Source organism: Sus scrofa, chromosome 5 (genome assembly GCF_000003025.6).
Source record: "Sus scrofa isolate TJ Tabasco breed Duroc chromosome 5, Sscrofa11.1, whole genome shotgun sequence".
Classification (NCBI taxonomy): Eukaryota; Metazoa; Chordata; class Mammalia; order Artiodactyla; family Suidae; genus Sus; species Sus scrofa.
Genome location: NC_010447.5, coordinates 88,167,087 through 88,194,734, shown reverse-complemented (window position 1 = coordinate 88,194,734; position 27,648 = coordinate 88,167,087). Strand labels below are relative to the sequence as shown.

Below are 27,648 nucleotides of genomic sequence, written 5' to 3'. Positions count from 1 at the left end.
TGGCTACCTTGATTAAGCGAAAGTGATGTTCCTTAAGTGAGCTGAAGAGTGTGGGAACGAAAGTACGTTTACGTAAGTACCAGATTCATGGCAAGTTTCCATTTTGTCCTCAGTTCTTGTTCTTTAATACAGAAGCACAGCCATGCACACGGAGACATTTCTCTAAACCAAAAGAGGCCACTGGAAGAGGGCTATACTAGGAAGTGCTGACCTCAGAATCACTGTGCCGAGCCCGATAAGCTTGAGCTGCATTTTCTTTCCATGGACTCAGGCTCAGCGGGTGCCCGCCAACCTGGACACTCAGGCACAAAGTGCAAACACACAAATTGGCTGAGCAGAAAACCCACCACGAAGATGTTGCAAAATCATATCATTACTCAAGGAGATAACAGAGTTAGGTTTACTTTCCTTGCCAATAATAATAATAAAAAAAAATCTTAAGATTCAACTTTCAAAATTCAGCATTATCAAACTGAATTTGAGAAATGCAACTTTCCAATGTATCCATCCATCCATATTTTCAGGGCATCGTGTCATAGTCCATCCTCCTTTTGAGCACTTGTACCTTTTCTAGGAAGACAAGACCATGACCCCCCACCTCAGTGAAGAACCACTCAGTGCCTTAACTGCAGAATGAGACTGGGACTGATCACCCTCTGAGTCAGACGGGAGGAGCGATGAAATCACCAGCTGCCTCAGGGACTGCCATAACCCAGGTGAAACCCAGGAAAGGAAACCAGACAGACACACCTGTGTTGGTCATAAGGCACCGCAGACTACATACCACTCGGGACCCAGCACCCTGCGGGAAGTGCCCTTCAAAAATGAGGAGAGCAGAGGAGTCATTTCAATTTGCCATGGTGGACGTGCAGTGTTCTGTAACTTTCCTGTTTCTGCCAAATCAAACTAGACATTTTTCAAAACTTCAATAATATAGGTTCCCACTGTGGGGCAATGGGTTAAGAATCGGACTGCAGAGGCTCAGGTTGCTGTGCAGGTGCAGGTTCAACCCCAGCCAGGCATAATGGGTTAAAAGATCTGGCGTTGCCGCAGCTGCAGCCTAGGTTGCAGCTATGGCTTGGATGCAATCCCTGGCCCATAAGAAACAACAGACACGGGAATGCCCATAAGAAACAACAGACAAACACTTCAATAACAAAAATGCTCAAGTGCTATTCATATTGAAAGAAAAAAGGGTGCCACAAGCATGCGCAACACAAAATATATTTTCTGGCCACCAGGGGGCATCATTGATTAATAAACGTTGATTAACCCCATCATCACCAGTATCCAACATTAGCAGCATAAAACTGAAACATGGCAAGTGCAACCTCAAGGGCTATGAAAGTTAACTTTGTTCTCATAGACGAGGCCCAGAGTGAAAGAATGAGGACCCGATAAATACTCTATCTTATCAGACGTCTAAGTTTTCAATTTATGGGCTCCTAGTAAGCCTTACCATCTCCTTTGATTGCTTAATTAACAAAAACTTCAAGCAGAAAACTATTCAAGAGGTACAGTAACTATTTCCTAAAAATGAGTCATCTGTGGGGAAAGGGGAGTTTTTACTCAGCAACGCCCAGTCAGATTCCTGGACTGTGTGCTGAGAAATGGCTGATGGCAGAGCAGAGTAAATAAGCATATAGAACAGGTAGCATTCCAAAGTCAAGTGTTTCGAATTTGAGGACATGTCTTGCTTTGTATTATCCAGATTCCTTCTTTCCTCCCTAAATATGTAATTGGATCAGGGGAAAAAAAAAAAAAGATTTATGAGATCTAGAGAATAGTAAGTCTAGTCAATAAAAGCTTGTTTGCCAAAAATTTCAAAATTTACAAGAAGCAAACCTGGGAGTCCCCCTATGGCACACTGGGTTAAGAATCCAATAGCAGCAGCTCAGGTTGCTGTGGAGGTGAGGGTTTGATACCCAGCCTGGGGCAGTGGGCTAAAGGATTTAGCTTGGATTCAACCCCTGGCCCAGGGACTTCATATGCTGTGGGTGCAGCCATAAAAAGAAAATAAATAAATAAATAAATAAATAAATAAATAAAGCACACCTAAAATTGTCCTGACTTGTGCTCACAGCAATGCCAGGTCCTTAACCCACTGAGCAAGGCCAGGGATCGAACCTGCATCTTCATGGATGCTAGTCAGATTTGTTTCCACTGCACCACGACAGGAACTCCTCTCCCTTTCTTCCTTCCTCATTCTTCCTCTCTCTCTCTCTTTCGGGCATGTAGAAAGGGATAGACCCTGTGCCTCGGCAGCGACCTGAGCCAGTGCAGAGAACACTAGATCCTTAGTCTACTGAGATGGGATCCCCTTTCTTATTCCATTGTCTCTCACTTCCTACTTGTTCCACATTAGATTCTTATCAACAACAGCCTATTTCAAGTTACCTCCCTGTTCCAGTGGCAGAATAATTATTATTTTGAACCAGTAGGTCTGTTCTTACAATGGTACTATGTCTCTTTAACTGCTGTTTTAGAATATGTACTAATTAATGCCTCCCTTTCAGAATCTTCATTAATTCTTTTATTCTACTTATTACTATATACAAAATCATTTTGATATGTATCAATAAAATCACAAGATTTTAAGTTAACTTTAATGAGAATATGGAGCGTTTGCAGTTAGACGCTAAGCTGATGGTTCTATAGCGTCAAGTATCCTTTTATGCACAAATGCTAAATTGTGGGCTTCACGAGAACCAGGAACCTGAATTAATTGTCCTTATATCCCCAACACCCAGGACAAAATCTGGTGCATAGTCAACAAACGTTCCCTGAATTTCTGATGGACTAAGAGACACTTACTCAGAGTTAGCGCTCCCTGCTCCACATTTCACAGGGCGGCTGAGACGATTCTCTGAGGTTCTGGCTAAAAAGCGCTCTAGTTCCTGCGCTCATTCTCCCACTTTTCAAATCTCAGTTCAATTCCTGTCCCTGAATATGTGGCCCAAGTTAGAAAAGGTGACTTTTCCAGGCCCTCGGGATCAAGGATTCATGACTTGGAAAACAGGCGATGCCTTCCTGGGAACCCAAAGTCCCGCTTCTCCTGGACTGATGCAGCCCCAGACTGTACAACATCCTGAGCAGAAGGCAGCCTGGGCTTGAAACTCTGCCCGGGAGCCCTTGTAAGGCCACAGCCACAGGAGGCAGCCCTAGCCTGTCTTAGCCTTTGCTAAATCTGGGCCTGAGGTAGCACCCCCAAAGGACTCACAAACCAAACCTGCCTCCACATTCATCCTATGGCCAAATTTTGGAGCAGACCTTACAGGGGATAGACGCTCCCTTTGGGGCCCTTTTTAGCTGGACAGACTGGCCAGCGATATCCAGAATGCGGAGTCCAACCACAGGAAAGTCTCCCACCAAACCTAAGCTATCCAATATTTTGACCTGGTTGAGCCTGCTTTTCTTTGTGGATACATGTGGCAGTCGTTAAGGCTGCCAGTTTATCAAGTGAGAATCTCACATGTATAGAAACGGCCTTGACACAGTCAAGCCCCACTTAAAGAATCTCTTATCCATATTTAGACCCCGCAGCCCTGACTAGCGACAGAGAGCAAATTTAGGTTTAGGGAGAGAAGTATATTTTACTACTCCCCCAAAAATAGCCAAGTGAAAAATAAAGCAAATATAGACACCAAAGGGAATTTGAGTCTGAATTTCAGCGTTTTCTCCAACTGGAACAGTTCCTGGTGCGAGCCCATGATTCTGACAGGCGCTGAGGGAAACTCTTGAGCAACAGAGTCAGCTTGCTAGACCTCTGGCGAGTCCCAGCAATAGAGGGACTTGGTTGCTTGTGTCAAACCTATACCGAGAACTGGAAAATGAACGGCTTTGTTGTAATGTCTACTGGTAGGTTCTGAAGATTTGCAAACTTGGGCAGAGCCAAACAACGTTCTAAAACTTCTAAGTGACATAGAGAAGTTCCTTCTATTATGAAAACAGGCAACAAACCACAGTATTGTCAATGGCATTAGGACTCTATCACTATAGAAGTCATGTTTGTTTTTTTTTTTTTTTTTATATCACATTACTGTTGCTGCAGAAATCTGAAAGTATTGTTTACTCTGATACCACTTGCAGATTGTGGTAATTATTAGATCCACCGTGGGGCCTTCTTATTGAATGTATTATTTAAAGAAACACATGTATTGGTCTGTCACATTTTAAAACTACTTTAAAATAACTTCACTTCAGTCAATTGGTTTCCTTTTACTCTTATCAATTTTACCCTGTAGCTTAAAAAAATTATTTTGAAAAGAGATCCATAGGCTTCACCACGCTCCCAGGGAGATCCAGGCTTAACTTGAAAAAGGTTAAGAACCCAAGAACCCCTGTTCTATAGAGAAAGTGAGATTAAATTTAAAAGCTATCGTTTACTCAAATAGGCAGAGAAAATGTGCTTACCTCTTATATCCCAAAGTCTTTGCATAGTATTAACTACTTCACGGACATAATTTATTACATATCATCTCACAAAATACCTCATTCACAGCTACAGTTAAAAATGAACTGCAACACAACAAGAGCTGAGCTCATTACAATGGGAATTCTGAATGTTATCACCCTCCCATTTCACATGGATGGACCTGCCTTCTATCAAGGACTTTGGGTTCCTCAGAAACTACATTCTTGGACTGGTGTCCAGACAGCCCCACCTTTCATCAGGTTCTGCTCTAGAGGAAGTGTTCGAATGATGTTTGATGTAGACAATTAGCTCATGGTTTTAAAACAAACACTTGCCAAGGAGAAGTTTCAATTTTCAGAAGCAGAAGTTTCAATTTTCAGTAAGAGATTTTTGAAAGTCCTGCATTCATTCAATCCTGATCTTTTGTCAAATCTGCTTTATTAGCCTTGCTCATAACTCAAATGTCTAGTTTCAGAAGCTATAACAGATGTTTTCAATATCCCATTTTCTACCAACAGGGGAAATCCTGGATTTCTAAAACCTAGAGGGAGTTAATATCAGCCTAGACGAAAGGCAAAGATTATAGGAGAAGTAATATAATATGTTGTTAAAGTCACTTATAATATAACATAAATATTTTGAACAAGATCAAAGAGACTACCTGATCCAAATTTAATCCAAGTTCAAAGGACTGTTATTCCCCCTTTAAAGACAGAAGTGAAAAGATATTTCAGAGGAATTTTTAAATTATATTTTTCATTATAGTTTTCTCCACCATGATCCCCAGCTGACTCAACTTGTTGCAACACCAAGGTAGTCAATTTCCACAAATAAAAGGCTTTTCGTTGAAAAATTTATACTGCATGTAACATAATTACAAACCAAAAAACCCCCAAAAGCAAACACCCCCCCCCAAATAAAAAACAACCCCAAAAGGATATGTGATGGTCATTTCTGGATGGTAGAAGATGAAGAGGGACTTTGGTGTTGTGGTTGTTTTCCAGTAATACTTAGAATATTTTTTAGAGTATTTTTTATAGGCACAAAAGATCCCTTCAAAGAATGTAAGTGGATCCTTATAAAATAAACCCTCAGAATAGTCTCCCTCAAACAAGTGACCAGAACAACATAAATTTCAGGAATTGAGAAGAGAAAGAGCCAGGAGGGACCCTGAGTGGTTGCGCATGGCCCCACAGAGCAGGGCCGTAAGCTCCAGAAGGGCAGGGGCCACACCGTGTTGTCAGCCAGTGTTTGCTGGTGCCCAGCTCAGGGCCAGCCCATATCCGTATGGGCCGAATGAGTAAGCAAGTGACTGATGAACGGAGGAGAGAATCTGGCCTTGAAGGACCAGTTTCAGGAAAGAGAAAGAGACGGAACGTACTTAGAGCAGAGGAAAAAAAGGTTTGCTCGGGGCTATGGTTATAAAGAACAGGTTTAACCTGTGGAGAAGTATGATTTTGTATTTTTCCAAAGTAGGATTTAATTTTTTAGCAGTTTGACATTCACAGGAAAACGGAGGGGAAAGGTATGGAGCGTGCCCACCCATCTCCAGCCCCCAAAGCCACGGAGCCTCCCCATCACCAACACCCCCCATCTGAGGGGAACACGGGCTACAAGAGAAGAACCTACGTGGACCCATCATAATGACCCCACAGCCACAGTTTCCATCGGGTTCATTCTCGGTGGGGTACCCTCTGTGGGTCTGGGCAAATGTGTGATGGCAGCTCTCCGTCACTGCGGTAGAATAAGCAAGGTGCCAGTTTTCCTAATTTCAGAATAAAAGCACGTCTGTAAAATGATGCAAAGGATATATACATACAGATATCCCTCGGTATCTGTGGGGCACGAGTGCCAGCGCTCCCCTCGGACACCAAATCTGTGGATGGTCAATGCCCTCAGATAAAGGGGCGTAGTCCCACCTGCCCTCTGTATCCGTGGGTTCGAATCTGCCAATACCTAAGGCCGACTGGAGGGCCCCAGCTCCTGGTTCTTGGCACAAAGCTCCCAAAATCTTTATAATTTTCTAAATGACAAGAGAACTAGGACCGTCTTTTATCCTAGTATCTGGTCTTTGACCCTGGTTCTTTTTTTTTTTTTTTTTTTTTTGGTCTTTTTAGGGCTGCACTTGTGGTATATATAGGTTCCCAGGCTAGGGGTCCAATCGGAGCTGTAGCCGCCGGCCTACACCACAGCCACAGCAACGTGGGATCCAAGCTGAGTCTGCAACCTACACCACAGCTCATGGCAACGCCAGATCCTTAACCCACTGAGTGAGGCCTGGGATCGAACCTGTGTCCTCCCGGATACCAGTCAGATTCGTTTCCGTTGAGCCACAGTGGGAACTCCTGGTCTTTGACCTTAGTTCTGACACAAAGCTCCCTTGGAATTTCCCAGGTGACAGCAGTGTCTTTGGTCATGATGGGAAGACTCCTGGTGAGCTCCTAGATGGGGACTGGTCATCAGAAGGACCAAGCCGTGCTTAAAAACAGAACACTTTCAGCCCTTCTCAAAGGGAGGGAAGAGGGGTTAAAGTGCAGCTAATGATGGATCGTGCCCCTGTGACGAAGCCTCCATAAAACTCCCAGACTACCTGGTTTGGTGAGCTTCCAGGGTGCTGGCGTGCCCAGAGAGGGAGTTCCAGCCCACACAGCTTGCCCTTGCATCTCTTTCTGGATGTTCACCTGTATGCTCACCACATCCTTTTTGTGTATGCGTGTGCCTTTTGGGGGATGCACCTGCGGCATATGGAGGTTCCCAGGCTGGGGGAGGGGGAATTGGGAGCTGTAGTTGCCAGCCTACGCCACAGCCACAGTAATGCCAGATCTGAGCCATGTCTGTGACCACAGCTCATAGCAACTCACTGAGCAAGTCCAGGGATCAAACCTGCACCCTCATGGATAGAGTCAGATTCGTTTCCACTGAGCCAGGACAGGAACTCCACCACATCCTTTTATTTAAAGTTTGTTTTTTTTTTTTTTTTTTTTTTTGGCTGTGCCCACAGCATGCAAAAGTTCCTGAGCCAGGGACTGAACCCATGCCACAGCAGGGACAATGCAGAATCTTTAACTCGCTGAGCTGCCAGGAAACTCCATATCCTTTTACGATAAACCAGTAAATGTAAATAGCTATTTCCCTGAGTCCTGTGAGCCAATCTAGCAAATTTTCAAACCCCAAAAGAAAGTCATGGGAACCCAGATTTACAGCTGGTGGGACAGAAATATAGGTTAGAGCCCAGGACTGTGACAGCAATGGCCCCTGAAGTTTGGGAGGGTCAGTCCAGCGGGGCTGAGCCCATGGTCTCCAGCAGCAGACGATGTCAGAATTGAATTAAATTACAGAACAGCTAGCTGGTGCTGAAGAGAATCGACTGGTGCAGGAAAAATCCTGTAGGCGCGGGGTCAGAAGTGCTGAGTGTGGCAGTGGGAGAGCAAAGGGGAAACGCGGGAGGAGTTGTTTTTCCTTCCTTGGAAGGGGAGTGGTAAGGGCAGCGGGACCAGTAGGCAGCTATTGCCGCAACTTGGCGTTTAGAAAGGCCTGGCAGGGAGCCTAACGAGGGAAATGGAAAGAGCAGGAAGCAGAGGCAGAGGAAAACCTGTCAGCAGATCCTACAATGGAGGAAGGATGAGAAAAGGCAAGTATTTCAGTCCTTTCCACCGTTCTGCTTCTGCGTAACTGGAAGAGCCTTCTACTCTTAAAAGCAATTCATCGATCCATTCATCCATCAAAAGTTCACTGGCACCACGGCGCAGGGGGTCTCAGCCTCATATAAAAGAGTGTATTTATTTCCCTGAGGCTTTCACTTTACTGAGTTCCTGTTACACAGAATCTATGCAGGCACCGAGTTTGGATAAAAAAAGATGGTCTCTGCCCTGAAGAGATGAGGAGGAAGGAAATAAGCAGCGCTAAAAAATTAATGCTGCTCCTACAGCAGCATCTGCTTTTTGGTTTTTGGTTTTCTTTTTTAGGGTCACACTGGCGACATATGAAGGCTTCCAGGCTAGGGGTCGAATTGGAGCTTCGGCTGTCAGCCTACACCACAGCCACAGCAAGGCGGATCTGAGCCACCCCTATGACTTACACTGCAGCTCATGGCAACACTGGATCTTTAACCCACTGAGAGAGGCCAGGGATTGAACCCGCATCCTCTGGATAGTAGTCAGGTGCATGACTGCTGAGCCACAACAAGAACTCCTGTGTGTTTTTTAAAATTAAGTAAATCACTTAATTTTACTACTTTTAAAAAAACTTCCAATCATAAGCATTTCATTACACAACATATACATTTTCTTTGATCTTATTATTATTTTTTTCTCTTTTGGCTGCCTCGAGGCATATGAAGTTCCCAGGCCAGGGATCAGATCCAATCGGCAGCTTCGTCCTACGAGCTGCAGCAACCCCAGATCCGTAACCCACTGTGCAGGGCCAGGGATTGAACCTGCATCCCAGTTCTTCAGACTTCGCCAATCCTCTTGCGCCACAGCGGGAATTCTATTTGATCTTATTTTGAGTTGAGCTTAAAAAAATTACCAAAAGTTCAGTTGGAAATTTTTTTTTCAGTTGGAAATTTTTTATGACAATGAAGGAAGAGATAGCCTAAGTAAAACATCCAATAAAAACCCAAATTATGTCCTGAAGAGAACATTGCAAGACAACAGGATGGGTGTTGGAAGAGCAGGAGCAGGACTGCTGGACCTGGGGATGGCCACACACCTTTCCCTAAAAGCATCCCAGAGAAACGATCTGACCTCATCTGTAGTCACCCCTGCATTGCTCAGCCTTCCTTTCCCAGGAAACCACGGTGGGCGCACATCTCCTAAACTGAGTCCGAGGGAATCTTCCCTTTCTCTGCCTGAAACTCACTAATAAATCAAACAGTCTCACTCCTGCTCCCTGCTCCTGTATATTCTGGGCCCCTGGAATTATTCCAAATTCTAAAGGGGAAAAAAAGTACTTCCCTCACAAGGTAGTTTGGAGGGTGAAATCACTGAGTTTGTGCATCCAATGATGAGGATCCCGTTAACTCACATGTTGGAAAAGATGCAGACGTGAAAGACTTTAAACCCAACTTCGAAAAAGGTAAGTGCCCAGACAAAGGCACTTTGATAACCAAAGTAAAAATATTTTGCAAAATAGAGAGCAATCAGACCACTACAAAAAGGAAGGAGCTCCCGCCGTGGCTCAGTGGTTAACAAACCCGACTAGCATCCATGAGGATGTGGGTCTGATCCCTGGCCTCACTCAGCAGGTTAAGGATCTGGCGTTGCCATGAGCTGTGGTGTAGGTTGCAGAGGCGGCTTGGATCCAGCGTTGCTGTGGCTGTGGGGTAGGCCGGCGGCTACAGCTCTGATTCAGCCTCTAACCTGGGAACCTCCATATGCCGCTGGAGCGGCCCTTAAAGACAAAAACAAAAAACAAAAAAACAAAAAACAAAAGGAAGTATTGGAAAATTAGAATTTTAAATAAAACTATGGGTAAAACAAACTGTTGGTATTCACCCCCATATGTCCTTAGGACTACATACAATCATAGGCGCTTTAGCTGTACCATATGCATTGCCCAGGGCAAAAACATCTTACCTCTCTGCAGAAGAGAAGATACCCCAAATTCTCTCTCTCAACGTTGTCCTTTAGGCTAAAAATATTTTGGTTAGGGAGAATTTTTTCTTTTTTCTTTTTTAGGATTACACCTGCAGCATGTGGAAATTCCCAGGCTAGGGGCTGAATCAGAGCTGTAGCTGCTGGCCTATGCCACAGCTCATGGCCACACCAGATCCTTAACCCACTAAGCGAAGCCAGGAATCGAACCCATGTCCTCATGGATACTACTCTGGTTTGTTGCCACTGAGCCACAATAGGAACTCCAGTGGGAGGTTTTAAGTGTAGCTTAAAACCAATCAACATTAATTCCAGAACAGCTTCCAAGGCATCCCAAACTGACCCAGATATACTGGGATGCATAACATTATTAATTGCGAATGACAAGACTCACTCCTTGACCTCATGGAGTTTATAATCAAATGAAAGAATCAATATACAAGTCACACAGATATGAGCAAATTCACGAGGCATCCAGGAAGGATTTACTCAGTCACACTGCACTGATGCGAAGGCTCAGGGAGAAGGGGAGCAGCCAGAGGTGGCTTCGGGGGATGGAAGACTTCCGGGCAGGGCTGGAGGAAGGGCAGAATTTGAGTCAATGGAAGAAAAGGCACAGCACGAAGAGGAGAAAGTCCGTTATTTCTCTTCGAAAACGATGTTCTCTCTTTACCCTTAGCTCTGACTTTGCGACCTTGAACAAGCCATTTGTCACCTCCATCCTTCCACGAATTCACAATGACTGAGGGTCCACTACATAGAAAGCATTGTACATCATTTAAATAATGGAGATTCTCCAAGTTAAGAGAAGAGAAGACGGGGTGGGGGAAAGGGCTTTAAATTAGAGACAGAAACAACCCCAAGGGCACATTAGGTTACTCACAAAATAAGTGAAATATGCCCTCTTAAAGAGAATATGTAAAAACTCGCTGTTGCTCTTTCACCATTAATCAGTGAGAGTAACAGCATGAAATCCACATGAAACACATGTGGCTCTTTTACTTAGGTCCGTCATAGTGTGGGGAAAAAAATATTTTTCCATGAAAATTTCAGAACTTTGCTCCGTCCTTCTCCCATTTGGAACCACCGTTGGCTTTTGCTGCAAAAAAACAGTTATTTCATTTGACAGCTGTAGAAATAGCCTAAGCCATTCAATAGCTCATTTACGATGCAACACTGAATTTATCTAGCAGAAACACAGCACACACATGGGTACTTCCTTTTGTCCTGTGTATTCTTAATCTCTGCCAAAGACAGAGGAAAAAAAGTACAGATGGACAGGATATCCTCAAATTATCTGGCTGGCCTTATGTCACAGAGAGAAATCTAGTGCCTGATGCACAGTCAGAAATTCACGTGAAGGAGAAACGCCTAGGGTAGCCAGTCTTGAGTCTGAAAGGCAGGGGCTTCTCATCAGAGGTTCACTAACCTAGCTGGGGGGCGGGGGGGCATGAAGGCTCCGCCTAAAGGGAAATCAGGAAATCCTGGCTTTCCAGAATTGAGCTCCCTCGTTCCGAGTTGCTCTTGGCTTAAGAGAAAGTGATTAAGGATAAAAGCACGCAGGCCATTTCTAAAGAACACTAACAGGAACCAAGAACCTCAAAATCTATTTACACAAAATTACAATTGATTGAATTGAGAGCTGCAGTGGCATCTGAATATTCCTGTGCATTTGGACACAATTCTGTTTTTTTTTTTTCTTTTTCGTATGGATGGAATCTGAGCTGGAGCTGCAACCTGTGCCACAACTGCAGCAACTCTAGATCCTTAACCCATTGTGCTGGGCTTGAACCAGGGCCTCCAGAGAGACAAGCTGCATCATTAACCCACTGCCACAGCAGGAACTCCTGGACACAATTCTTAAAACACATTTTATATATATAAAGTCACTGCACATCCAGTACATTCCAGCAAATACCACAGAGGACCTAGTAGCATGTGTTGCATACTGTGTTTGGTACTCATACTATACAAGCTTTTTTGTGATGCCAAACCACTTAGTCACTATTAGCCTGTTATTTCACCTACGTAAACAACATGGTGATATAAGCACGGCTATGGTGAGGCTTAAACAAGAGCCAATGAATAGGAAGTTCTGAGCGCAGTGTGTGGCTTCGCTCACGTCGCAGCTTTTTCTTTTTCCTTTTTTTACTATTATGATGGTAACCTGGACACGCAGCCCTTAATGTTGACACTCCCAGTCTCGTAGAAGAAGATGCGGACAGTGATCAGACACGAGGATGGAGATAAGCTCATGGATCCTACCCACCCCGATGAGCAGCTAACACACAGCTCATCGCTCAGTCCTCACAACAACCCTGCGAACAAAGTGAGTAGGGCCCTGGGAGGTGATACACAAACACGGGGGAGGGACCCTCTCAACCTCATTCCTGACTGGCTGGGCAAGGGCCTCCCTGGGATGAACGCCGTGAACCCGGGCCAGTGACACAGGGTTGGGGGGCTGGGACGGCGAGAGAGGTTGTGAGCCAACGGAAGGCACGTGCCTGGAGGCCCCGAGCAGAGCACGCACGTGACGACCGAAGAGCTGGAGGAAGTGCAGTCCAGGCCCAGCTCGTGCGAGGCCGCAGGCCAGCGCTAACGCTCTAAGGCAGGTAAAGCGGCTACTGGGTGGAGGGAAAAAGAGAGGCGCTCTTAGGCAAGGCAGGGGTTCCCAAGAGGGACAGGAGGTGCGTGGCTGGTAACCTGCGGGAGAGGCCCACCTGTCAGCAGCAGTCTGTACTGGGGGATCCTCTGAACCGGCTTGAGCAGGTAGTGCTTGAGGGCCAGATTAGCGCAGCGCGGGCTCATCTGAAAGGAAAAGCAGCCAATGTAAACCCACGCGTTTTCCTAGGAAGCAAGGGACCCAGATTCAAGTGCACAGGAAGACAAACTTTATTTATTTTTTTGGTGTTTTTTTTTTTTTTTTTTTTTTTTTTAGGGCCACACCCTCAGCATATGGAAGTTCCCAGGCTAGGGGTTGAAGAGGAGCTTCAGCTGCCAGCCTACAGCACAGCCACAGCAAAGCAGGATCCGAGCCCCATCTGCAACCTACGCTCCAGCTCATGGCAATACCGGATCATTAGCCCACTGAGCGAGCCCAGGGATCAAACCCACGTCCTCATGGATACTAGTTGGGTTTGTTATGGAGGAGCCACAACGTGAACTCTTGGAAGACAAACTTTAAATACCCAGCAACTCTGGAAGCGGGGTTCGTGGAGAGGCTTCCTTGATTTTAAGGCACAGCCCCTACACTAAGAGGCAAATCAGAGCCGGCTCACCGCTCAGCCCACCCCCACTCTCTTGCAGGCAGGTCTCGGAAATCCATGACTCATTGGGAAAGGCTGTTCACATCCTTCTGGCAGAGGGTGGAGGGTGGTTGGCCGCAGTCTGCATTGTAGGCCAATGGAGCCCACCTCCGGCAGCAGCTCCCACTTAGAAGTTATGCCCGTGGATTCACGAACACAGGCCCAAGAAGGAAATGCATGGTCTGCACAACCAGGTGGCAGAAATAAAACTATGAGAAACTGGATTCAAATAATCATCAGAGCCTATCTTGAACCTACTCATAATAACAACTAGTGGTCATGGGGAGAAGGGCAGAAATTAAAGACAACCTGAAAAGCAGCCTTGCTAAGCAAACCTTCTCGTGTAAGCCCGAGAAGGTAAGCTTCTTTCTCAGATGAATGGCTCTAAGAGACAGCCCCCAAATCACATCGTGTATATTGAGGAACACCTCATTTCAGAACTCTTTTGACTCGACCACAATGACATTTGATTCTGCCTTTAAAGTTCTTTTCCTGTGTGTACAACAGATTCATTCTTGAGCCCATTTCTGAGCTTCAGCTGCAATCGCCAACACAGGCATTTGCAGGGGGTGGCATCGCAATGGCCAAGCAGAAATGTCCCTGTATCTTAAGGTGTCCTGGGATTCTTACACAGCTCACATGGGAAGGGAAGAGTTCTTTAACATTTGCTCAGACAGTTTTATTTTTTCTAAATATGTACCTCTAGGGGCTGGTATGCAGAATAATTTATAAAATTATACTAATAATGCATGTTATTTAAGAAAGCACCTGAGCCCCCATCGTGGCTCAGTGGTTAACGAATCTGACTAGGAACCATGAGGTTGTGGGTTCGATCCCTGGCCTCGCTCAGTGGGTTAAGGATCCAGCATTTCCATGAGCTGTGGTGTAGGTCACAGACGTGGCTCGGATCTGGTGTTGCTGTAGCTGTGTAGGCCGGCAGCTGTAGCTCTTATTTGACCCCTACCCTGGGAGCCTCCATATGCGGCGGGTATAGCCCTAAAAAAGCAAAAAGACAAAAAATAAATAAAAGAAAGAAAGCATCTATCATGCAAACATCATTAACCCAGATGGCCAACTTTCCCGTCTTATGCTTTCTCTTGCTGCCAAAGCAACAGAATAAGTTAGTGGATGAAAACCAGGGTCAGTTATCAGCTGCTGTGGCTATTTACTTCACACTGCCATTCTGAATACCATGAAGACTTCAGAAGAAAGGGAAAAAAGAAAAGCTAACAAATGATTATAAAGGTAGGTAGGTGTGTGTGTGTGTGTGTGTGTGTGTGGTGTGTGTGTGTGTGTGTGTGTGTGTGTGTTTAGGGCCATACCTGCAGCACATGGAGGTTCCCAGGCTAGGGGTCAAATCAGAGCTACGGCTGCCGGCCTACACCACAGCTACAGCAACCCCAGATCCGAGCCACGTCTGCGACCTCCACACAGCTCACGGCAATGCTGGATCCTTAACCCACTGAGCGAGGCCAGGGATCGAACCCGCAACCTCATGGTTCCTAGTCAGATGCGTTACCGCTGTGCCATGACAGGAACTCTGAGATCAGCAACATCTTAATACTCCTAAAACTTTTCTAGTTCGGGGCGATAGGCATTCACTGATATTTTTAGTTTCAAAACAGAAATGGTAGCAAAAATACCTCAAATTCTTTAACAACAGCAGCAAAACCTGGGTTTTTCTTGCATTGCTCATCCAGCAGAGCTATATTCTTATCAAATTCTTTGATGTATGTGGAATACATTTTTAGATACGGTCCCTTCTTTACGAAGATATCAGCAATTCTTTGTTGTTCAGTCCTAAGGGTAGGGAAGAGAGAGACAAAAATAGAAAAAGAGAATCATTACAATATCCAAAACACAGCCAGTGACGAGCAAAGTCCCATGTGCGAGTCACCAGCTTATCTTTTCTTCTCTCCTCTTGTTAGAAATATCCCCAAACGCCCACACTTCACCATATCCACTGCCGCCAGCACATCCTGCCTGGACTCTGCCAGTCTTCCGACTGTCTCCCTGCTCCCACCGGCTCCTTCTTCTCTACCGCCAGAGACTTAAGCCAATTCACAGACATTTTTAAGAACAAGTATATACAGGAAAACTCTCTCTCTCTCTCTTTTTTGCTTTTTAGGGCCGCACCCATGGCATACGTAAGTTCCCAGGCTAGGGGTTGAATTGGAGCTGCAGCTGCCGGCCTACACCACAGCCACAGCCATGCCAGATCCAAGACCCATCTGCAACCTACACCACAGTGCATGGCAACACTGGATCCCTACCCCACCGAGCAGGGCCAGGGATTGAGCCCGAGTCCTCATGGATACTACTCAGGTTTGTAACCTGCTGAGCCACAACAGACACTCCAGGAAAACTCTTTATAATTACATTTTATTTTATCATGCTTAAAAAAACAGCTTTTAGTCATTTCTCAGCCCTTAAACTCTAAGTTTACACTTAGGCTGCAGCTAAGTATATTCTTCTTCTTCTTCTTCTTTTTTTTGGATGCACCCGTGGCATATGGAAGTTCCCGGGCCAGGGATGAATCCAAGCTGCAGTTGTGACCTACACTACAGCTGCAACATGGGATCCTTTAAGCCACTGCGCTGGGCCAGCGATTGATCCCATGTCTCTGCAGCGACCCAAGCCACTGCAGTCAGATGGTTTACCACACTGTGCAACAGTGGGAACTCCTGCAGCTAAGAATGAATTACTACTTAGCATATTTTCCCAACATGTGGGGGCAAGACATTTCCAAAACAGGAAGCAGTATTTTCCTGGATTAGGTATAAAGAAAGCTTGGAGGGAGATTTTTATCATGAAAATAGGTGATACCGTTTTGTAATTCCAGTGATTTGAGGCTCCCCATTGACTTCAACAATAAATTCAATCTCCCAGACCAAACTGTCTACACATTTCCAAATATGTCACCACAGTTGCTGTTGCAATCTAAAGAACAGTGAAAGTAGTTAACCTTTGGTCCTCTTTTCCTGTTCTGAAATCTACAGCATCTGCAATGAGGTCACACATGCACACATTTTCTAGACCAAACAACAAGTCTTCCTATTGTCTCAGTGAATGGCCTCCTTTCCAAAATGCAGTTTCCTGATTTGAAGCTCCAAAAAGCAGAGATAAGACACCTCACAATGCTTCCAAAGTGAATACATCAACTCACCTCTCCCATTCTCAAAAATTTTGATTCTCAAAAGCCACCTATGCAAAGTTAAACTAGCTGAATATGGGCCCGTCTTGCTTTTGAGGTAACATTACCAAAGAATTTAAAACTTTATAGTACTGAGTAACATTCACCGGCACCAGTGAATTTTGGTCATCTAAAAAGATCTACAGCAATTGCCAAGAAAATGCAATGTATTGGAAAAACTCAGTGAAAGGAACAATAGCTCCCTGTCACACACAGGGAGCTTTTGGCCTCTAAAATTGGAAACTCTGGGAGTTTCCTCCGTGGCTCAGTGGTTAACAAACCCGATTAGTATCCATGAGGACAAGGGTTCCATCCCTGGCCCTGCCCAGTGGGTTAAGGATCCGGCATTGCTGTGAGCTGTGGCGTAGGTCACAGATGTGGCTTGGATCTGGCATGGCTGTGGCTGTGGTGTAGGCCAGCAGCTGTAGCTCCGATTGGACCCCTAGCCTGGGAACCTCCATATGCCGTGAGTTCGGCCCTAAAAAGACAAAAGGAGAAAAAAAAAAAATTGGAAACTCTGAGGAGTTCTCTCGTGACATAGTTCTCTGGTGTTGTCACTGCAGTGGCTTAGGTCAGTGCCGTAACATGGGTTTGATCCCTGGTCTGGGAACTTCCACATACAGTGGGCACAGCCAAAAACATGAAATGAAATAAAATTAGAAACTCAGAGAAAGCTCGTCGGTTCATTTTTACCAGTTCATCATTCTTTCCTCCAGTTCCTTCAGGAGGTCCCGATTGAGCTCATACAGCTGAGGCAAGTAGTACAGGATCTGATTTAAGATCCGGTCCTCGATCACTGGTTTCCCAAGTTGCCTGGAAGCATGGGCTACTGCATCCCGGAAGTCCTGTTACAGTTCAGAGGAGGAAAAGCAATATACATATATACACACATGACTTAATAAAAAGCTTTTTCCCCCACACACTCTTTTCCCTAAAACAGCATAAATTGCAAATTGAATTTCTGGTGTAGAATTATAAATTGAAAGCACCCATTTCCTCCTATCCCACTTAATTAGGAAATTAAACACACACATGCGCGCACACACAAACAGCAGCTGGATGAATATTTGGTTTTAAAACAGATCGTGTGCTATTTCTCGTAAATCTTTTGGTTTGATCTCCAAACTGAGCGATTAGACTAAGGGGGTATCTGGAAATAGTACTGCAACTCTAAGTAGCTCTTAAAATTATTTCAATACTCTATATGAACAAAATTCATTTATTTTAAAGTCCATGGGGAGTTCCCGCTGTGGCACCATAGGACAGTCGGCCTCTCTGAAGCACCAGGACGCAGGTTTGATCCTGGCTGGGCCCAGCGGATTAGGCATTTGGCACTGCTGCAGGGTTAAGTTGCAGCTTCAGCCGGATCGATTCCTGGCCCGGGAACACAATGTGCCTCGGGGCGGCCAAAAGGCCGGGAAGTGGGGAGTCTGCTGGAGATCTTGGTTAACTTTCCTTTGGAAGCGCCCCTTTGTCCGTGTTCAGTAATTACAACCCAAGTGCTGGAACATTCTAAATGAGGCATTTTGGAGGGTGGTATATTCCTGGTAATCAGAGAATACTGAATCCCTTGCTCCTAATTTACTGGGTTTCCTTGAGCTAGCTCCGTTTTCCTCATCTGTTCAGTGGGTTATGAGACTTGAATTAGATGCTGCTCAGAAAGCTTTCTGTGATGAATGTGGCACGCAGAGTCAACCACACATTTTAACTCTAGACTTGAAACTCGCCTCTCCCTCTAGCCAACCTCCCCATAAAGTCACCAGAATTGATACTTTTCACAGATTAAAACTCTTTGCATCCTATTCTTTTTCCTGGACTTTTTCCTATAAGACGGATTTAGACCATGTTTTAAGACTGGTCCACGTCGCCCCACCCTAAAACTCCAGAGGGCTTGGAAAGGGTGGGGCGGGAGATGGTATTTGTCTAGACTTCACTGTATCTCGGGCCCGCCCTCGGGGATAAGAAAAACAATAGCGGACTCGTTCCTGAGTCCTGAGGATCCAAAAACAAAGAGGGGGCCTTCTTAGAAGCAGGAGGTTTCATTAAAACCGTAAAGCAAAGGCTGGGTGAAACAGACTGACTCTCTACTAGGCTTCATCTTCTCTCTCCTTTCTCGGCGCTTTCCCTTCCGGAATTCACTGGGCAAATCTAACGAAAAGATCGGGCTTTGTCCCCTGGTCCTTTCCACACCTGCCCCCTACATAGTACACTAACCATCAGTATTCCATACGCTTCTTGCGAAGGACAATCTCATATATAATTGAAAAGTACACATGGAGTTCCCGTCATGGCTCAGTGGTTATCGAACCTGACTAGCATCCATGAGGACACGGGTTCGATCCCTGGCCTCGCTCAGTGGGTTAAGGATCCGGCGTTGCTGTGAACTATGGTGTAGGTCGCAGATGCGGCTAGGATCCCACATTGCTGTGGCTGTGGTGTAGGCTGGCGGCTTCAGCTCCGATTGGACCCTAGCCTGGGAACCTCCATATGCTGCAGGATCGGCTCAAGAAAAGGCAAAAAGACCAAAAAAAGAAAAAAAAGAAAAAAAAAAAAGGACACAAAAAGATTCCTCTTCTAAGGTACATTTTAGACAAGTCAAATCCTATGCTCAACGAGTGCTAATAAACCCTTCACTTAGGCCTTAACACCTGGTACTAACTTCCACCAGCCCCAAACATTAGCCCAAAGGAACCAATGACTTAACACCAGTAACCAAAGAAGTACTTTTTTTTTTTTTACAAACGAATTGCTGTAACATAAAAGAAGAATTCATTACTTGTATAAACTACAATCCCCAAAACCACACAAATCAGCTCCAGAAACCAAATGGACTGAGGCCAGATTCCATCTCCCAACAGCTTGTTTCTATCAGCACACACATTTGCTAAGAGAAAAGAGAGCTAACTTCACGCTTCTGAGAGTCATTAGGCTTTCCGGCAGGCAGAACTGTGTAGAACAGACTGACATACCGAGACTACAGCGTCTTCAACTGTGCATGTATTCAAACACCACAGTTAAACATCTTCTATACCATTGTTTTTCTTTTACCGGTTTAATGATGAATATAATTTAGACGCAAGCGTTCCTTGTTCAGCCAAACCAGAAGCACTGCCCTTTCACTGGGTATGATAGGTGATGAATATGTTTGTCCCTTGGCATCAGGATGGCTTTTATTTTCCGGTTGGAAGGCATTTCCTCAGCCAGGGCAGTGACAGGAGACATGAGCTGCTAAGTAGCTCAAGGAGCCTGTCTGACACAGCTCTTGCCAGACTCTGCATTCCCTATGTCCGCCACCACTGCCAAAAAGGAAACGTGTTTATTTAAGACACATTCAACAGAGACCAGCCCAGGCCACACTGCACTGACCAGTGAGACAACCACCTCTAACTGGAGGCCCACATCACATACCAGGCAAAACTTTAGTTTTTCCCGGTACTACTGGAGGGTGTGGGCAGCTCTGGAGGAGTGAATGGCCCCAGTGCCTTTTCAAAAAGTATGAGCAGCATGTCAGAATAAAAGAGAAATATACCACGTAGAAGACTCAAAGAAGGATGTTTAATAAAGGCCATAAGAATTCAGAGCGTTTATATCCAGCTATTAAACATTATCCCTAAGACCCAAAAAGTTACACATTCTAAGCGGGCACTACCAGGGCCACTGCCAGTCTTCGTGGCGGCTTTTTGAAAATAGAAAAGGGCACTCCTTCCTCCAGGCTGATGCCACTCAGACCAAGGGACCAATTCGTAATGCGTGGTCTGCTTAACGGCAAGGGGCAGCCCTGGCCCCCGTCTCATTCCTCACGTCTCGGGCGACCACTCCCTGAAAGCCACGTCGGTGGCCCCGGTGCCAGAGGTAAGTAATTCACACAGGCACGACACACGGCATCTCTTCACTTCGCAGCTCTTCACACACCGCTACCCTTTCCAGATCTGCTGCCACTGGAAGGAGCAGACAACTTCTTTCATTTTTTAATAGAAAGGATGATTACAACACATGTCTGGTTCTTTTTCTAAATGCTAACAGCCAGGATAATTTGGGAAAGTGTGATGACGCTTAAGTGCCAGAGGCAAAAGTATTCTGGGGCAGAAGAATCTCGATTCATCAACACCTCCTTGACTAAACACGTGATGCTGCAAGGCCTCAGGACTGGCGCTTCCCCCTTGAACCAGAGGACACTTTTCCACACTGGAGAAGCTGGGTAATTAAAAAAGGGGGCGAGGGGAGCTGCAGTGTAAGTATGTTAGGTAAGCAAGGGAGTTCTTTGATATCAACTGCCTATGCTTCAGTCTATGCTAACATAAAGCCCACCAAAGATTCTGTATGCAAAACTGAACCACCTACATGCTAGTCTGCAACCACAATAATCAAACGCTTGCTCAACTTGCCCTTTTCAGAAACAGATTATTTTTGTCTTTTTTTTTTTTTTTTTTTGTCCTTTTAGGGCCGCATCCGTGGCATATGGAGGTCCCAGGCTAGGGGTTGAATCAGAGCTGTAACCGTCGGCCTATACCCCAGCCACAGCAACACCAGATCCAAGCCACGTCTGTAGCCTACACCGCAGTTCACGGCAATGCTGGATCCTTTCCCCACTGAGAGAGGCCAGGGATCAAACCTGCAACCTCATGGTTCCTAGTCGGATTCATTTCCTCTGTGCCACGATGGGGACTCCAGGTTTCTGGATTTAAACGTTATCATAATACTATTCTTAATAATTCCCAGAAAGCCTACAAATAAGAACCAGATCAACTTAAAAAAAAAATACTCAGCTCCTCTGAGGTATTAACATACTAGTCTAACCACTTCTGGTCACTCAAGCAAGAGCAAGCAAAAATCAATGCAAGTAAAACCAACCACAGGCAACAAAAGCAACGAAGCACGAAACAGAAGGCCTTGGTGGTCGGGTCAGGCTCTATATGTCCAGGGCCAAGGAAAAGAAAGTGACTTAACAACCAGCTGTCCAGCCTGGGCTTCCTGACCTGAGGGCATTGCTTCACCACTATGATGACACAGTGAATTACAAAGACCAAAGGGACAGATGGGCAGACAGGGAGCTCTGCAGGGCTCCCGGCCATAGGAAGAGCATTAAGAATCACTTCACACGGAGCAAAAGCAAAGCAGCTGCTAAGGTCAAAGAGCTTTGATAAGCATGCATAAAGCGGGGTGATACTAAGAAGCACAAGAAGAGGGGATAAAGGTTCCACGTTAACAATTTGCTTTTGTTTTAAAATGAAAATACCCGACCAGCGAAGTCACTGCTCCCCTTCTAGGTGCAGACGCGGAGGTGGCAGGCAGAGACACGCCTGGGAACTGCACAAAGGAGGGCCAGAAGCAACGCTTTAGCTCAAATCTCCAGCGCCCTCAACAACGTGAACCAGAACTCATCACAATATGTCCCAAGTGATCATCTTTAGAAGATGAAAAACTAGAATTTCTCCAGCTTCCTGGCCCATTGAAAGAATTCTGAAAGTAAGCCAATATACTCAGAGACACACTCTTCCCTGTACAGCATGGTAGAGATTTCAAGTAACGATTTTTATTTTATTTTTTATTTTTTCAATTTTTTTGCTTTTTAGGGCTGCACTCGTGGCATATAGAGGTCCCCAGGTTAGGGGTCCAATTGGAGCTGCAGCTGCAAGCCTAAGCCACAGCCACAACATCAGCAGAGCCGAGTCTTCGACCTACACCACAGCTCACGGCAACACCGGATCGTTAACCCACTGAGCAAGGGCAGGGATCGAACCCGCAACCTCATGGTCCCTGGCTGGATTCATTTCTGCTGCGCCATGATAGGAACTCCTCAAGTAACGGTTTTTAATCAATTTCTGCACATTCATTTAGTGTGTAAGGGCTACAATAGACCAGAGTTCAAAGTCTGGCTTTGCCATTTAGTAGTGGCAGTTACCTTACTTCCTTCATTTAAAAAACAGAAATGAGGGTGTTCCCGTTGTGGCCCAGTGGGTTAAGAACCCGAGGTGGTGCCTATGAGGATGTGGGTTCAATCCCTGGCCTCACTCAGTGGGTTGAGGATCCAGCGTTGTCCCAAGCTGTGGCGTCAGTCACGGATGTGGCTTGGATCCGGCGTTGCTGTGGCTCTGGCGTAGGCCAGCAGATCCAGCTTCGATTTGATCCCCAGCCTGGAACTTCCATATGCCACCCTAAAAAGAAAAAGAAACAGAAATGACATCTATTTGTAGGGTGTTATGAGGATAAAAATAGATAACGCAGGTAATATACCATGCTGCCAGGCACACAGAGAGTGCCCAGTAGAAGGCCATTTATTTCATTAAAGGAGATTTGGGTATTTTCAATGATCACATGACCACCACTCAAGATACACAAGGCCCTGGAAGCTTGGAAAGAGAGCTCTCGAACAGCAGTATATTAAACAGAAGGAAACACCAAACCAAGGTGAGGAAAACAAACATCTCAGCTGCAAGACAAGGGCACTTAATCTTAACCATGAACTTCATTCAGTGAAAGACAGTCTTCATGAAGGAAGCTGCTCGAAAGTGAAGGTTTGGTAGCCATGTCAACAGACACTAAAGAGAGCTCCAGTTGGGGCGCAGCGGAAACGATTCCAACTAGTATCCATGAGGATGCAGGTTCGATCCCTGGCCTCTCTCATTGGGTCAGGGATCTGGCAGTGCTGGGAGCTGTGGTGTAGGTCACAGATGTGGCTCAGATCCTGTGTTGCTGTGGCTGTGGCACAGGCAGGCAGCTGTGGCTCCGATTTGACCCCTAGCCTGGGAACTTCCGCATGCCACGGGTGTGACCCTGAAAAGCAAAAATTATATAAAAAATAAAAAACAAATAGATGCTATGGAACACTGTTCATAACTAAAGAACAAATGATAATGGAATAGTTCACAAGACTGAAAAGACACAGATTCAATCAAACAAGATGAAGTCATTTTAAGATGGTTAAAAACTAGATGCTTCTATGAGGAAGGCTTGTATTCTTTTTATAGTGCATTTTTTTGCAGCATATGGAAGTTTCTGGGCCAGGGATCAAATCAGAGCCACTGCAATAACCACTACAGTGACAATGCTGGATCCTTAACCCCCTGAGCCACAAGGGAACTCCTATAATGCATTTTTAAAAAGGATATATTCTATTTATTATTAGACATCCGAATGTCAAAGTAGCTTTGGCATGAACTCTACGTATTTTCATTTAGAGTTTCTCAAACTTTCGAAACAATGTATATCCCAACCTAAAGAAACTGGTGAAAAAAGGTGCTTCATTAGAAGCACCATTATCTACGTAATCAGCCCACCTTTGTCCAAAAGACCTCAAGGTCTCTGATCATTCCTTTTCAAAATATTTTTTTAAAATTTTGAATTTTATTTAATTTTATTTATTTTTTTTTACTTTTCAGGGTTGTACCCTCAGAATATGGAAATTCCCAGGCTGGGAGTCAAATCGGAGCTACAGCTGCCAGCCTACACCACAGCCACAGCAATGTGGGATCTGAGCCACATCTGGGAACTAAACACCACAGTTCACAGCAACGCCGAACCCCTGACCCACTGAGCAAGGCCAGGGATAGAACCCACATCCTCGTGCATACTAGTCGGATTTGTTTCTGCTATGACACAAAGGGAATTCCCAAAATACATTTTTTTAAATCAAGCTACCTGGATATTTATAAATTCACAGAGATGTCTGTGAAACCAGTCTCACACCAGAGAGAAAGATAACAAAAAGCCGCATCTCATTTGTACTTAATTATATTGGGATATCTAAGGATTTTATCTTGAAAATGGCATTTATATACAGTATAATAGCAACCTCTGGCTTGCACAACTTTTGCTACAAAAGGGATAACGAAATATAAATCACTAGAGTTTTACCAAACCAAACACTATTCATTGATTTCCTATCATTCATTTAATAGACATTAATTTAGTAGGATAACAATAAACAAAACATAAAAATTCCTGCTTCCATGGAACTTACTTTCTAATGGAAGAAGAAACCTAATAGGGTATTTTTCAGGAAGAAACTCGATTTTGACTTATTTGAGTAAAAGCTTACTTGATAATATCAAAACTAAACAGTACGGATTTCTTTTTGCCACCCCACGCCACATGGAGCTCCTCAGCCAAGGACCTGATCTGAGCTGCAGGAGCTACCTACGCTGCAGCTGAGGCAGCCCCAGATCCTGACCCACTGTGCTGGGCTGGGGACTAAACCTGAGTCCAGCGCTGCAGAGACACTGCTGACCCTCTCGCATCACGGCAGGAACTCCTGGACTTTAAATGATATAAATACATTCTAAATAACAGCACTTTATCTTGAAAGACCTGCACTTAGCCTGCAGCTAAAACTAATTAAGGGCTCAACATTTTTTTTTTTTTTGTCTTTTTGCCATTTCTTGGGCTGCTCCCGCAGCATATGGAGGTGCCCAGGCTAGGGGTCTAATCGGAGCTGTAGCTGCCAACCTACGCCAGAGCCACAGCAACGTGGGATCCGAGCCGCGTCTGCGACCTACACCACAGCTCACGGCAACGCCGGAACCTTGACCCACTGAGCAAGGGCAGGGTCCAAACCCGCAACCTCATGGTTCCTAGTCGGATTCGTTAACCACTGCGCCACGACGGGAACTCCTTAACATTTATTTTGTCTGATCACATCTAACCATCCCACCAACTTTATGTGGTTATTATTATTCTTATTTGTATTTTTGCCTTTTTAGGGCTGTACCTGTGGCATATGGAGGTTCCCAGGCTAGGGGTCCAATCGGAGCTGCAGCTGCTGGCCAACGCCACAGCCATGGCAACTCAGGATCCGAGCCGCATCTGCGACCTACACCACAGCTCAGGCAACACCAGAACCGTAACCCAATGAGCGAGGCCAGGGATCGAACCTGCGTCCTCATGGATACGAGTCAGGTTCGTTAACCACTGAGCCATGGCGGAACTCCTATGTGGTAATTATTATTATTTCCATTTTCCAGAAGAAGAAACCAAGCCGTGACTAATTTGTCAAGCAAACTGTGGCAGAAGCGGAATTCCTAACCACTAGCAATGAGTCACAGGCATTCATTCGTTCAGTAACCTTTGCCGAGGGCCTTCTACTGATCAGCACTGATGCCAGGCTCTGAAGATCCTGGATCCCTGCGCGAGCCTAGCTTATGTTTTAGTAGAGACCAAAACCAGGGAAACAGCTAGACAACACACATTACGTGTCAAGAAGAAATCAAACACAGGGAAGTTGAAAAGGCTGGTTAAGGAAGACCTCTCTGCAGAAGTCGGGTTAGGCCCAGCCTGGAAGCAGAAAGAAGGAACTCGCTATGAACACAACGAAGGAAGAAGGAATTTTCTAGGGAAGGGCACTGGCAGAATCTCTGAGCAGGAACAACCTGAGAACTGAACGAAGAAGTGAACAGAGGCCGGTGTGGCTAGAACCCGGGACTTCGAGTCAGAGAAGGCCTCTCTCAGCACCGCCTCCTCTCCTTACCAGAGGCCAAACCACAGAGCACCTAACGGGCAGAGGGAACCATAATTTACTACCCAAACCAGGTCATTATCGACAGAGAAAGGGAACTCTATTAATAATATTACGCAAAGACAATAACCAAGACGGTCAAAAGCGGACTAGAACAGATGGCCTTGGTAGATAGGGTGGGTTTTCTCCTCGATGTAATGGGAATTGTTTAAAAGGATTTAAGGAGGGAGTGACATGATCTATTTTAAGAAAATCATTCCTGAGGCCTTCCCATCATGGCTCAGTGGTCACACAAACCCGACGAGTATCCCTGAGGACTGGGGTTTAACCCCTGGCCTTGCTCGGTGGGTCAAGGATACAGCATTGCTGTGAGCTGTGGTGTAGGTTGCAGACATGGCTCGGATCCCGCGTTGCTGTGGCTGCGGTGTAGGCCAGGCGGCTACAGCTGCGATCAGACCCCTAGCCTGGGAATCTCCATGTGCAGGTAGCAGGGGGCAGTGCTAAAAAGACAAGAGACAAAAAAAAAAAAAAAAAAAAGAAGAAGAAGAAAATCATTCCTGGGAGTTCCTGCTGTGGCACAGTGGATTAAGAATCTGACTGCAGCAGCTCAGGTGGCTGTGGAGGAGTGGGTTCAATCCCTGGCCCAGCAGAATGGGTTAAAGGATCCAGCATCGCCACAGCTGCCACTTGAATTCAACTCCCAGCCCAGGAACCTCCATATAAAGCAGGTTTGGCCATAAAAAAATACATATATTTATTTAAAAAATTTTAAAACGAAAATCACTCCTCATACTTTGAATGGAAAAAAAAGTTTAAGGAACAGATTGCGGGGGGCGGGGCGCAAATGGAAATAGGAAGCCCAGTGAAAAGGCTGGTGCTGCTGTGAGTAAGAGAGGCTATTCTGGACTAGGGTGGTGGCAGTAAAGAGGAAACAGAATCCAAAGTTTGTTGATGGTTTGGTTGGAGGGGTGAAAGGAAGCAATGAAGAACAAAGCCTAGTTTTGGGGCTTTGGCAGCGACATGGATGCCACTACCATTCTGTTTCTTTTTTTTTTTTTTTTTTTTTTGGTCTTTTTTGCTATTTCTTGGGCCGCTCCTTCGGCATATGGATGTTCCCAGGCTAGGGGTCTAATCGGAGCTGTAGCCACTGACCTACGCCAGGGCCACAGCAACGCGGGACCCGAGCCGCGTCTGCAACCTATACCACAGCTCACGGCAACGCCGGATCGTTAACCCACTGAGCAAGGGCAGGGACCGAACCCGCAACCTCATGGTTCCTAGTCGGATTCGTTAACCACTTCGCCACGACGGGAACTCCCCTGTTTCTTTTTTTAATTTCAGGTCACACGTGTGGCACATGGACATTCCCAAGCTAGGGGTCGAATCAGAGCTGCTGCAACTGCCAGCCTACACCATAGCCACAGCAACATGGGATACGAGCCACATCTGCTCACCACAATGCCAGATCCTCAACCCGCTGAGTGAGGCCAGGGATCAAATCTGAATCCTCATGGACACTACGTCAGACTCTTAATCTGCTAAGCCACAAGGGAACTCCGGCACTGCCATTTTGAAAAAGGAAAGACTGCCTTTTAAGAATCTCTTTTCTCTCTGGATTCAACAGCGTATTGACCTAGAGACAGTGGGCACATTGGACCTTTTTCCAAATCCAGATCAAAGTCCAAGAGCTC

The 27,648-nt window shown here is 45.5% G+C and overlaps 1 protein-coding gene across 4 annotated transcripts in view; it reads right to left on the bottom strand.

The window, feature by feature from the left end:
* Window positions 1-27,648, bottom strand: part of FGD6 (FYVE, RhoGEF and PH domain containing 6) — a 142,776-nt gene that overhangs the window by 35,073 nt on the left and 80,055 nt on the right. For all 4 annotated transcript variants that reach the window (XM_013998063.2, XM_005664248.3, XM_021092744.1 and 1 more), the window contains 3 exons: window positions 17,200-17,351; window positions 14,957-15,113; window positions 12,729-12,816 (listed from right to left, as the gene is read on the bottom strand). In XM_013998063.2, the coding sequence (XP_013853517.2) occupies window positions 12,729-12,816; window positions 14,957-15,113; window positions 17,200-17,351 (397 nt within the window). The remainder of the gene's footprint in view (window positions 1-12,728; window positions 12,817-14,956; window positions 15,114-17,199; window positions 17,352-27,648) is intronic.